Source organism: Hypanus sabinus, chromosome 3 (genome assembly GCF_030144855.1).
Source record: "Hypanus sabinus isolate sHypSab1 chromosome 3, sHypSab1.hap1, whole genome shotgun sequence".
Taxonomy (NCBI): domain Eukaryota; kingdom Metazoa; phylum Chordata; class Chondrichthyes; order Myliobatiformes; family Dasyatidae; genus Hypanus; species Hypanus sabinus.
Window position 1 is genome coordinate 35,646,660 of NC_082708.1, and position 14,145 is coordinate 35,660,804.

The window sequence follows — 14,145 nt, forward strand, 5'->3', positions numbered from 1 at the left end:
AACCTTTACTAGCAATAGTAAGCTTAAGAAAGGTTTTAAAGTGGCCTTGGTGCTCAACTGCAATAGATTGCACACATTGCAGCTGTTTTGACCGTACTACTGCAGTAACTGTTTTGAGCATTATCACAAGATAACTCATTAGAATTCATCTTTTCTAATTTTTTTCCAGAGTAAATTTCCAGACATTTCCCACATTCCTGCTGGAACTTCAATGGAAATTACAAAGAAATTTCTGTAAAATACTAATGCCAATATCCACAGATTTTCATGATCTCATGAAATTCAATGTTTGTCTCCCTTTTTCATTGTTCTTTCTATGTGTATATTCTACTTTCAAATTTGCAATCACATGAATCATTATTAAAGAACTATTAAATAATGCAGTTCTTGTCCTTATTAAATGATAAATACTTACAAATATTAAATGATAATAAACACATTTCCAACTCAACAGGAAGAAATACTGACCTTGGAACCCTGGGTGTGCAATAAGCAAAAATGCAACAAAAAGAAAAAAAACAATAATTAATTTATTTTAAAACACTATTTCTAAAATAATATTTCTTAATAAATTCATTCAAAGTGCACCATAAGAAAATAGGAGCAGGAATACACTTCTCAGACCAGCATCCCTATTCCTCCATTTAATACAGTATATTACATATTTTAACACCATTTTCAAGCTCTTTAACCATAGAGTTGAATAATTTTTGTGTTTAAGATATTATTTTCTTAAATACTCACAACAACTTGGACACAGCAGTCCTATGTGGTAGCAAATTCCACAGGCTCACAACTTTCTCAGTTTTCTTCATCTCAGTCTTAAATGTTTTATCTCATGTACCAAGATTATGACACCTCCATCTCAGAAAGGGATAACCTCTAATTCACACTCAATCTATCAAGCTGTGAAGGAATTCTTGAGTTGGTGATTAGATCCTCTTTCATAATGGTGCAGGATATGGTGGGTGTGATGGCACAGCAGAGATGGCTGAAGTTTCTGGGAATAGTTCACAAGGCACAGAATAGATATCTCCCACAAAAGTAGTTGTTCTCAAATGGCAGGTGTAGGCAACTGTGGCTGACAAGGGAAGTTAAGAAATGCATAAAAGCCAAGGAAAGGGCATAAAAAGTAGCAAAAGTGAGTGGGAAGTTGGATGATTGGGAAGCTTTTAAAATCCAACAAAACACAGCTAAAAAAAGCTATAAGAAAGGAAAAGAAGAAATATGAGGGCAAACTAGTCGATAATATAAAGCAGGATACCAAAAGTTTTTCAGTTATATAAAGGGTAAAAGGGAGGTCAGAGTTGATATTGGACCACTGGAAAAAGATGCTGATGATGCTAGTCATGGGGGACAAAAAATTGCAAATGAATTTAATGGGTACTTTGCATCAGTCATCACTGTGAAAGATACTAGCAGTGTGCCAGAGATCCATGAGTGTAAGGGAGCAGAAACAAATGCCATTGCTATGATAAAGGAAAAAAGTGATAAGCAAACCCAAAGGTTTTAAGATGGAAAAGCCACCTGGACCAGATGGACTACATCCCAGAGTGCTGAGAGAGGTTGCTGAAGAGATAATTGATACATTGGTCATGATCTTTCAAGAATCACTTGATTCTGGCATGGTCCCAGAGGACTGAATGATTGCAAATGTCACTCCACTCTTTAAGAAGGGAGGAAGGCAAAGGAAAGAAAATTATAGGCCAGTTAGCCGAACCTCAGTAGTTGGGAGAGTGTTGGGAGTTTATTATTGAGCATGAGGTTTCAGGACACTTCGAGACTAATGACAAAACAAAGTCAGCATATATTCTATAAGGGGAAATCTTGCCTGACAAATCTGTTAGAGTCCTTCAAGGAAGTAACAAGCAGGGTGGGCAAAGGAGAGGCAATGGATGACATTTACTTAGATTTACAAAATGCATTTGATAACGTGCACACGAGGCTGGTTAACAAGATAAAATCCTATGGCTTTACAGGAGATATTGGCATTGGTAGTGGAATGGGTGACAGGTAGAAGGCAGCAAGTGGGAATGATGGGGGCTTTTTTCTGTTTGGCTGCCAGGGACTAGAGGCATTGTTCAGGGGTCAGTATTGGGAGCACTATTTTTCACATTGTTTGTCAATGATCTGGATAATGGAATTGATGGCTTTGTGGCAAAATCTGCTGAAGATGCAAGGCAATTGCAGCAGGGCTTAGACAAATTGGAAGAATGGGTAAAAGATTAGCAGAATGGAATACAGTGTTGGGAAATGTACAATAATGCATTTTGGTAAAAGAACAGTACTGCAGACTATTATCTAAACTGGGAGAAGGTTCGAACATCAGAGGTACAGAGGGACTTAGGAGTCCTCATGTAAGATTCCCAGAAGGTTAATTTACAGGTTGTGTCTATGGTAAAGAAGGCAAATGCAATGTTGGTATTTACTTCAAGGGAAATAGAATATAAAAGTAAGGAGATATTGCTGAGACTTTATAAGATACTAGTCAGGCCACATTTGGAGTATTGTCCACCGTTTTGGGCCCCATATCTCAGAAAGGATGTGTTGTCATTGGAGAGTCGAGAGGACGTTCACAAGGATTATTTTGGGAATGAAGGGGTTAACATATGAGGAGCATTTCGTAACTGTGGGCTTATACTCCTGAAATTTTGAAGAATGCAGGGGGATCTCATTGAAATCTACTGAATGTTGAAAGGACTAGATAGGGTGGATGTGGAGAGGATGTTTCCTACAGTGGGAGTATCCAGAACTAGAGAGCATTGCCTCAAGATTGAGCAGTGACTTTTTAAAACAGAGGTAAGGAGAATTTTTTTTAGCCAAAGAGTAGTGAATTGTGGAATGCTCTGGCCTATACTACAGTGGAGGCCAAGTCCAATAGTATTTTAAAGGCAGAAGTTGATTTTTCTGATCAGTCGGTGCATCAAAGGATATGGTGAGAAGGCAGGTGTATGGGATTGAGTGGGATTCAGGAGCAGCCATGATGTAATGGCAGAGCAGACTAGATGGACTGAATGGCCTCACTCTGCTCCCATGTCTTATGGACTTATATATTTCTAAATGGTAGTAAATATAAACCTAGTCAATGTGACCCCTCCTCATTCTGCACATCACCCTTTAACAAATGCCTCATCACTTTGAAAATTAAGGTGTGGCTTTCTTACCCCGAGCTTCCAATAGGTACACTGAAACACAATTTACATGAAGTCGAAACTGATGCATGTTCAATTTTACCTCAAAACTCGGGTAAGTACATATAATCTAGTGTTAGTTAAGTAGTTTTGTTTTACTGTTTATTTTTTTGCATTTTGATGTCAAATATATTTTTCTTTGTCATCACCATTTTTGATGATGGCAGGGGAAGATGCTCTCAGTAAAAACAGTCCTGACTTCATAAAATAGGCATTTTGCTGGGAGCACCTCGTACAAGAAGCTGGAAGAGCAGCAGTTTTACTGGATTAAATGCAAGCTCATATGTGAGATCTTGACAATCTACACACTTGCTTCCTTGCCAAAGAGAGAAAAATTCACATGATACACAAATGATTAGTGTGCAGCCATGAAATTACTCTATGACTATAAGGTAGATAAAAGTCAGGTTAACAAGTTAATAGATGTTTCTTAAAGGGGTTCAAGGGTTCATCGATAAGAGAAGCAATTTGAAACAACATTACAGAAATATGCAAGAATTATAGTGTGGTAACATCAAGAAATGTCAATTACCTTAATATTGACAGAAATAATGCCAAGATGAAGAGCAAAGGGTGAAATCTCTGATCATTTCTGATACATTACTGAAATGAGTTCAAGAGAGTTACATTTTTCTGTATATTACTCAGCCAATGAGTAGGGAGACATTGATAGATCTGCTTCTGGGAGTGGGGAGAATCAGCTGGACAGAGTCAGTGAAAATCCTGCAGTGACCATTGGATCTGAAAGTTTAGATAATAATAGAAATGGGATGCATAAATCTAACTAATTTCTAAATTAGAGGAGGACTAACTTTAATGGGATAATAAATAATTAGGCCAGGAAAAAGTGGAACCAAATATTCATATTAAAGTACAATCGGCCCTCCTTATCCGTGGGGAATTGGTTCCAGGAACCCCCGCCGCTGATACCAACATTCACGGATGCTCAAGTCCCTTATTTAACCTGTTCCAGTGCAGTGGTCTTTAGGACCCAGCAGAACCCCGGACTTTATTTAACAGATCTCAGTGCAGTGGACATTAGGACCTGGCGCAGCTCTGAATCCACAATGTTTCTTCTCACGAAAATAATCACGATTGAAAATAAGGTGGAAGTAATAAAGTGAACAGAAAGAGGTGAAACACCATCAATCATTGGAAAAGTGTTAGGCTACAGCCGGTCAACAATCAGAACAATTTTAATGGAGCACGTGAAAGGCTGATGAAACCCTGATGAAAGCTACAATTATTACTAAGCAACGCAGTGGTTTAATTATTGAAATACATATGTTTCTGAAGTTTTATATGCAGAGAAAGGTAAAATATATACTATATACTAAGAAAAACGTTTGACTAACTGATGCTAAATAATACCAGATGTACCTGTTCCAACTTCAAATCCAACTTAAAGACAGACTCAGGAATGGAACTCATTCATAGCCTGGGGACTGCCTGTACTTTTAAATCATCTCTAGATTACTTATAGTACCTAATATAATGTAAATTCTATGTAAATAATTGTTATACTCTATTGTTTAGGGAATAATGACAAGAAAAAATAGTCTGTACATGCTCAAACAACGAGTGCTGGAGACAGAACTTCTGGGTTTTCCCGATCTGTGGTTGGTTGAATCCGCGCATGTGGAATCCGCGGATAAGGAGGGCCGATTGTAGATGTTCGTTACACCACCACCATTCTGCAGTCAACATTTTACCCCACACTCTGCTTTCTATCTTTGAACCATTTCCTGTCCATGCTAATACTATCTTTCAATTAAATTGGATTCATTTATGTTGAACAGCTATATGTATGGAACTTCATCAATAGCCTTGTGAATCTCCATGATGATATCTTTAATGTTCTATTCATCAGCCTTCTTAATTCTCTTATCAAAAATTTAATCAGTTCAGTCAACTGTGATATTTTCTTTTAAGAAATCTGTTCCACTGTTTTCATCAGCTCAAACCTTTCAGAACTTAACAATTAGATACCACTGGTAAAATAGGTAATGGAACAATGTGTGACTTTTAAAGAGCTTATATTTGTAGTAAGGACTACATAATTGTCAATGAAGTGAACCAAGGGTCAGAGCTCCTCAAATGACAAAAGAGTTGGAAAACACATTCTAATAAAAAAGACGCTTGACATATGTCAGGTGACTAACTCCAAAAAAGGCAGCCTGACTACAGTAAACTAAGAGGAAATGATACAGAAAGTAAAGTTTGAGTGTATGAAAAACAGTTAACATTAAAATCCAAATATTGCCAAAGGTATGTAAACAGTAACTGGGTAGTGGCTAATTAGAGACAAAGATGATTATTTAGACATTGTGGCAGAAAGCATAGCTGGAATTACAAATGAACACTTGAATCTTTCTTTATTAAGAGAGAGATTGTGAAATCGCAGAAGGCAATGTAACAGAGATTATGAATGGTGTGAATATTGATAAAGATGAGATACCAGAGCAATTAGCTATCATGGGTCCTGATGGGTTGTACCTGAGGATGTGAACAGAGATTGTGTAAGGCAGGGGGTGGCCAAACCGCGGCTCTTTGGCATTCAACGTGCGGCTCATAGAAATATGTTGGTTGACCTCCTTTTTACTACATGCTGCCGTTGCACAGAAATGAATGGGAAAGCATTTTGGTGATAAAATAGAACCGCGGGAAATCCCTTGAAACTTAACTCCATCACTCAAGAGTTGCTGAAAATCGCTACCAGGTGCTGAAGACAGCTTGAAGACAGAGGCGTGAATTTCAAAATACATGACATATTTCTATGTCGTTGGGTAATGAAGGCAAAAGTAGCGCCAACGTAGATCTACTCACGTGTTATTGAGTCTAGGTCTGACCTCACTCATGTCACGTACATTAACACAGTGTAACACAGGACACTGAATTGTGCAGACCTAGCTGGTACATTGTGGATACAAGTTTTGTTTACAGGTGTCTGTGAAAATTTTGTGAGGGAAGATGGCATCATCAAATTGTAAGAAACGAAAATATGAAGATGAAAACAGACATTTTAAGCCACAGTGGGAGGAAGATTTTGCATTCACCGTTACAGCAGGTAAACCTTTATGTCTTATCTGCAATGTGTCACTCAGTCATTACAAAGCCAGTAATTTGAAATGCCACTATGAAACAAATCACAAACACTTTTCAGCTGATTATCCATGTAAATCTCAATTACGGAAAAACAAATTAATTGTGTTAAAATCATCTCTAAATAGCCAGTAGACACTGTTGACAACGTTCAGTAAGGAAGCCGATACAACGACTGAAGCTAGTTTTGTTATGTCATGGAATATTGCTCGTGCTAAACACCGATATTCTGATGGCGAATTTGTTAAGAAGAATATAGCTGAAGTTGTTGCAATGTTAGATCCAAATAGCACAAAACTTCAGTGACAAACACCAGTTTCATGCCACACTACAGAGATGCGTATCTCCCAGATCAGTGCTGATGTTGTAGGCAAAATGCAAAATGATGTAAAGAATTCCCTTGCATTCAGCTTAGCTCTTGATGAATCTACAGATATAGAAGAAAACCCACAACTGGCGGTATTTATTTGTTATGTTTCCTCTGATGTAACTGTGAAAGAAGAGATATTGGACTTGGTGGCATTAAAAGAAACAATTCGTGGTGTTGACATTAAAAATGTGCTCGACAGAGCCTTAACAAATGCTGATGTTCCACTGAATAAACTTGTCAGTGTTACAACAGACGGAGCACCTGCAATGGTGGGGAAAAATGCAGGATTAATTGCCCTTAAGAAAAGTGATCCCAGCTTTCCAGAGTTTCTCCCTGTTCATTGCATTATTCATCGTGAACACCTGGCAGCCAGATACTTCAAGTATGAAAATGTTATGAAATCCGTCCTTGAGATTGTCAATTTCATACACTTAAATGGAAAGACCCACCACCAGTTCAAAAATTTTATTGAAGAACTGGAGCTTGAAGATAAACCCAATGATGTCTCTTTCTACTGCATTGTGAGGTGGCTGTCAACCAGCAATGTCTTGAGTAGGTTTGTGGATTTGTTGGAGCCTATTATAACTTTTCTTAAAATAAAGATCCTATCCTCAACTGGAAAATGATGAATGGATGCAAGATCTGATGCTCCTCACTGATATAATGAATCATCTAAAAACTCTCAACTTGGCACTCCAGGGGAAAGGTAAGATTGTTTCTGATCTTACTCTGACCATTTTCCACTTTCAAAATAAAATAAGAATTTTTCAAAGAGACATATTATCAAGAAACTTCAATCAGTTTCCCAATCTCAGTAGGAAAGCAAATGCATTCCCTGATATTGACAGACAGACAGACAACTTTTATTGATCCCGAGGGAAACTGGGTTTCGTTACAGCCGCACCATTAAGAATAGTGAAGAAATATAGCAATATAAAACCATAAATAATTAAATAATAATAAGTTAATCATGCCAAGTGGAAAAATAAGTCCAGGACCAGCCTATTGGTTCAGGGTTTCTGACACTCCAAGGGAGGAGTTGTGAAGTTTGATGGCCACAGGTAGGAATGACTTCCTATGACGTTCAGTGTTACATCTTGGTGGAATGAGTCTCTAGCTGAATGTACTCCTGTGCCTAACCAGTACATTATGGAGTGGATGGGAGTCGTTGTCCAAGATGGCATGCAATTTGGACAGCATCGTCTTTTCAGACACCGTCATCAGAGAGTCCAGTTCCACCCCCACAACGTCACTGGCCTTATGAATGAGTTTGCTGATTCTGTTGGTGTCTGCTACCCTCAGCCTACTGCCCCAGCACACAACAGCAAACATGATATTGAAATAAAAGACCACAAACTGGAAGAATACAAAGATAAGTTACAAGGACTGCTTGATAATTTCCTAACCAGGTTTGATGACTTACAGAAGGTGAAGCCCTGCTTTGCCTTTCTTGTAAATCCATTCATGGTTGATGTGGTCAATGATGGTTGTCCAATTCTTAAAACTCTGGTTACAGAATCATCTGCTGTGGAAATGGAACTAATGGAATTACAGAAGGACCTGGTCTAAAGATGATTCGCAAATCCCAGTCTACAATTGAGTTCTGGAAACAAGTTTCAGAAACAAAATATCCTGAACTGAAGAAAACTAGTGTGCGACTCATCTCAATTTTCAGCACAACATACTGCTGTGCATGACTGTACTCTGTACTGAAGTTTGTCAAGTCAAAGCATTGTACAATCCTTACAAATCAACATCTGATGGAGATAATTCGTACAGCCTTAACAATATATCAGCCAGATTTTCAACAACTCACAGCCAAGATGGAGATCCATAAAATCTCTACTGGCAGTAAATAGCAACTTTAATAGCCTGATAATTGTAGCATTGTCTGTTCATGTCATAAAAATCTATGTACATTATGATTACTGAAACTAATACAAATTAACAGTTTAAAAAAACTACATGGATGAATAAATATTATTGCATACATGTATTTCTTAACATTTATATAAAATGTTTGTAACAAAATGTGTATGTAACAATAAAATTTGGTGTGTAAATTTTGTTCATGTCTTGCGGCTCTCAAACATCTGTAGTTAATCGTATGTGGCTCTTACATAAGTAAGTTTGGCCACCCCTGGTATAAGGGTTGGCCATAATCTTCTATACTCCTACCTACAAGAGCCAGAAAATACCAAGTTCTGCATTTCTGCATAAAACAAGTCTCAGGCTGGCATTTATTATACAAGAAGCTTTTATAAATAGTAGTCAGCAAAATAAGATTAATAGGCTTTTTGAAGTTTGATCTGATGAAAAGCAGCTAGAATAGATTTCTTAATGAAATCATATTTGACTGAACTGATGTAATTTGTTGATAGAATAAATGAAAAAACTGATGAAGGGAATATTATTGACATGGTTTTCATTGATATTCAGAGGCTTTTAATAAAGTCCCACACAAATGGTTGTTCAGCAAAATCATCCTATTGGAACAGTAGTAAGATATTTGAAAAGTAGTAGCAGCACAAATAGGAAAATGGGCAGGAAGATGGGCAGCATGGTAGCATAGCAATTAGCCTAACACTTTGCAGTGCCAGTTGTAAGATTGGGGTTCAATTCTCATTACTGTCTGTAAAGAGTCTGCATGCTCACCCCATGAAGGTTTCCTCTGGGTGTTCCTGTTTCTTCCCACTTTACAAGGATATGTGTGTTAAGAGTTCATAAGTTTTGGTCATGCTATGCTGATCCCAGAAGTATGGTGATACTAATGACCCCAGCATATACTCAGACTGCGTTAGTCATTGGTCACTGTACATTTCAATGTACTGTACATGTGACAAATAAAGATATTACTCATTCTATCAATGGCAGAAGCATAGTGTAGTGGTGAAAATTGAACTTTCTGGACTGGAAGATGATATATAGTGGCAAAACTATCATCTACCCTTATTTGGTCCCACAATATCCTAGCCAGATTTCTACATCAGTAAGTCAACTCCTCTTGAGATGTTACGAACTAATTATAGAAACCTCTCTGCCTCAGAAATCTATTCCCATAGCTCTTTCCTAAAAAAGAATAACCCTTCTTTCTTTCATAAACCTTTCACTCTATTCAACCAAATCCAACATGGCAGCAAAACCAATTCAAACATTTAATGTCTAAAAAGGAGAGGAAGCATGAGGGTTCATTTCACCCACAATCCTTTTTCTTCTGCATTGCCAAAAGTTACTCTTATCATTCCCTGGCGTCTTTGTTCTTAATACAAAACTTGACCAGTGTAAGGTATACTGCATATTTTCTAAACTTTTATCTCTTAAAATTAATAATTTTAAAAATTAAATCTCTTCAGAATTAAATGGGTGCCACTTCTCATTTGTGGCCATGATCTAAACTCAAACATTTCTGCCATGCCGCCAAAAACTGAAAAATATCCCTTTGTTTTTTAGGTTTTAGTTTAAAAACCTGAGGCTGAATTATGAATTTGGATAGCTCCAATTTAAGTCTGCTCATTTTATATTAATGCTGGAATGATAACCTGGACTGGACTGGATGAGAGAGAGAGAGAGAGAGAGAGAGAGAGAGCGAGAGAGAGAGCGAGAGAGAGAGCGAGAGAGAGAGCGAGAGAGAGAGCGAGAGAGAGAGAGAGAGAGAGAGAGAGAGAGAGAGAGAGAGAGAGAGAGAGAGAGAGAGAGAGAGAGAGAGAGAGAGAGAGAGAGAGAGAGAGAGAGCGCGAGAGAGCGAGAGAGCGAGAGAGAGAGAGAGAGAGAGAGAGAGAGAGAGAGGAGGGGGGGAGGGGAGAGAGAGGGGGGAGAGAGGGGAGGGGAGAGAGAGAGACTGACTTTATCTGCATGTTCTTATCATATGTATATTTCTGCACATTAAACCCTAAAACACCATGATTAAATTATAGGTCAGCCTAATGCTTAAAATATGACAAGTATTTGATTTTAATCACCTTAGTTTAATAACATAAACTATTGTATTACAATACAATATGGTGACATATTTCACCAAGTTGCATTATTTCAAAAAGATAACTGATTTATTTTCTGGTAAACGACACTGACAACATTATACTTAGTACTTACCGTGGGGGATGTGGCTGCTGATAACAAAGGCAAAATTCCACCACAAGCAATGATGATGTTGTCCACCATCTGGGAAATGAGGTGAATTGTATTGTGCACAAAAATAATATTCTCATTGCTATTCACAAAATCCATCACCGACTTTGAAGTATGACTGTAACAACATAAATTATTAAGTTACTACTTCCCTGTTGTTCAAATGAAGTTGCAAAATCACATAAAAACACTGACATTGATTAGATTTAACAAGTAACTGAAATCAATAAAGGAAATTTATTGTTGACAATCTTGTATGAATTCAGATAGCTGTATTTTAGCCAATGGTCCGAAATGCAGTTTTGTAAAGTTTAAAAAAGGATCTGGAAGCTATCGATAAGAGTTCATCTACCGGTACTTGTTCTGTCCCATCTTTGTCAGTATCCTTCTTAAGTTAACTTTACTACCGTTATGATTACTTTCTATTATGTTTAATGACAGCAATAGATCTGTCTAGCTTTTAAAGTATTAAAAATGCAAACAAACAAAAACAAACATAAAAGAAAAAAAGGAGCTTGCTGAAGTTAATGAATTTTATAAATGTGTTTATATAAGCAGGTTGAGAAATTTGTAGAATAGAGGTTAATTATAGAAAGTAATTGTCAAGTGTAGAGTGTTTATCAACCTGCAGGTGTGGATCACCTAATCATGATGCCCCACCTTCCTCCAAAACACTCTTTAACTTTCAGATTTTTCAGCTATGGATGATATTTCAATTGGTAGTATTTCTGATGTACACACAGTAGGAAAATAACTAGTGATGTGTACTAACTTCACAGAGAGCTCCAGCAATAACTGTGAGCATGCATCGTGATTCCGTAATTCTTGACAGATGCTAAACAGAACCAAATATGCTAAGTTTCAGCTAAATATGAATAATTTTATATTTCACATCAGGAAATAGAACTAAACAGAAATCTTTTGGAGAATTTCTACACCAACACACACAGAAGCCCAAGAAAATATTTCACTTTCCAAGATAGGATTATCAGCTAACTTCAGAAAATAGCTGCACTAGTCTTCTTTAGACTTTTTTTAAACGTGAATACCCATCATATATATGTCAATCAATGCAACAAAGTACTGAATGCAAGTAAATAAAACATAAAAGTGCACAATATTTACACAACTTCTATAATTTGATCTGAATTGAGCAAGCAATATAATACAATTCCTGACCTTGCTTAACCTGGATAATAAGAACAGCTTAAGCATAGTTTGCGATGACTTCCAGTTCAAAAGACTAATCCACACTAAATACACTAAAGGCAGAGTAGGAAGTAAATGGCAGGATACTTGGTAGTGTGAAGGAGCAGAGAGATCTGGGGATACATGTCCACAGATCCCTGAAAGTTGCCTCACAGGTAGACAGGGTAGTTAAGAAAGCTTATGGGGTGTTAGCTTTCATAAGTTGAAGGATAGAGTTTAAGAGACGTGATGTAATGATGCAGCTCTATAAAACTCTAGTTAGGCCACACTTGGAGTACTGTGTCCAGTTTTGGTCGCCTCAGTTTAGGAAGGATGTGGAAGCATTGGAAACAGTAAAGAGGAGATTTACCAGGATGCTGTCTGGTTTAGAGAGTACAGATTATGATCAGAGATTAAGGAAGCTAGGGCTTTACTCTTTGGAGAGAAGGAGGATGAGAGGAGACATGATAGAGGTGTACAAAATATTAAGAGGAATAGACAGAGTGGACAGCCAGCGCCTCTTCCCCAGGGCACCACTGCTCAGTACAAGAGGACATGGCTTTAAGGTAAGGGGAGGGAAGTTCAAGGGGGATATTAGAAGAAGGTTTTTCACTCAGAGAGTGGTTGGTGCATGGAATGCACTACCTGAGTCAGTGATGGAGGCAGATACACTAGTGAAATTGAAGAGAATACAGACAGGTATATGGAGGAATTCAAGGTGGGGGGTTATATGGGAGGCAGGGTTTGAGGGTCGGCACAACATTGTGGGCCGAAGTGCCTGTAATGTGCTGTACTATTCTATGTTCTACTTAGGAAATGATGTGAATGGTACATGCTCAAAAAATACCTTCTCCTAGTCACATCCCTGAACGAAATAAAAGATCCATATTTCTGGAATCCCGCGGTTTTCAGGTAAAAAGCAGCAAGGTATTAGATACAAGGCAATGGTATACAAAGGCCTTGATGATGTCCCTATAAGCAAGTTCAAATCCCATCACAACAATTTAACTATCCATAGTTTTGATATAAAAATCAAAATATTGTACGTGATCATTAAAATACTGCATGATATCAAAGTCCATTAGTTTTAATGACATTTGAGGGAATTGCCACATAGCCTCCAGACCCATTAACATGTATGACTCTTAAAAATACTTTGAAATGCCCAACATGGCAAACTATTCATGTTAGGAGTAACAAATGCTAGCCACGCTTGCTAAGTCCTCATCCCATAAACAAAAAAGTAAATTCCAAAAGGCAAGGCAATTGGATAGTTAGTATTATTATTCATTATTGTTTTGGACTCAGGGCACTGCTCTCAAGGCGACTGATGAGAGTCCATTATTAATTGCTCTAGCAAAGCTGGTGATGGACGACATTCTTGAACTGTGAGCGGTGGTCCTTCTGGTGATAGTCTCTTATAGTGATGTCAAGGAAGCAATATCAGGATGAAGATCAAACAAAACTGAAGGAAAGACAATATATTTCCAAGTCAGAAAGATGCGCAACGTGAACATGTATGTGGTATGAAGGAGCCTAAATAATTTACTAAAACATAAAAGAGTACAGCACAGGAACAGGCCCTTCAGCTCAGAAGGTTGTACCAAAATAATTTCTAATAATTAGAAGCCACTAAATTAGTCCCTTCTGCCTACTCAAGACCATTTCCCTCCTCTTTTTTTACATATTAAAGTGGCAATCTAAGAGCCTCTTAAATATCTCCACTTATTTACCTCCACTACCACCCCTGGCAGTGTATTCCAAGCACTCACCATTCTGCATATAAAAAAAACTTGCCTTGCACATTTCCTCTCACCTGAAATACATGCCCTGTAGTATTAGAGGTTTTGACCTTGGGAAAAATAAACTGGCTGTCTACTCAATCTATGCGCCCCATAAACTTCAACATTTCTATCAGGTGTCTCTCCTCGCCTCTGCCACTCCAGAGAAACACTCTCCCCAAGTTTGTCCAACCTCCCCTTACTGTATGTGCCCTCTAATCCAAGCAGCACCCTGATTAATGTCTTCTGCATCTTCTTCAAAGCCTCAACATCCTGCCAATAATGGGGCAACATGAACTAAATGCAATACTCCAAAAGTAATTACCCAGAATTTTATAAAGATGCTTGTGTCATTCTACTGAACATTGTGGGAATACTGTTGGCA

At 37.8% G+C, this 14,145-nt stretch overlaps 1 protein-coding gene across 2 annotated transcripts in view; it reads right to left on the reverse strand.

The window, feature by feature from the left end:
- Window positions 1-14,145, reverse strand: part of nbeaa (neurobeachin a) — a 790,167-nt gene that overhangs the window by 477,619 nt on the left and 298,403 nt on the right. For both annotated transcript variants that reach the window (XM_059964072.1, XM_059964073.1), the window contains exons 24-25: window positions 10,756-10,909; window positions 469-477 (exon numbers count right to left, since the gene is read on the reverse strand). In XM_059964072.1, coding sequence (XP_059820055.1) covers window positions 469-477; window positions 10,756-10,909 — 163 coding nt within the window. The remainder of the gene's footprint in view (window positions 1-468; window positions 478-10,755; window positions 10,910-14,145) is intronic.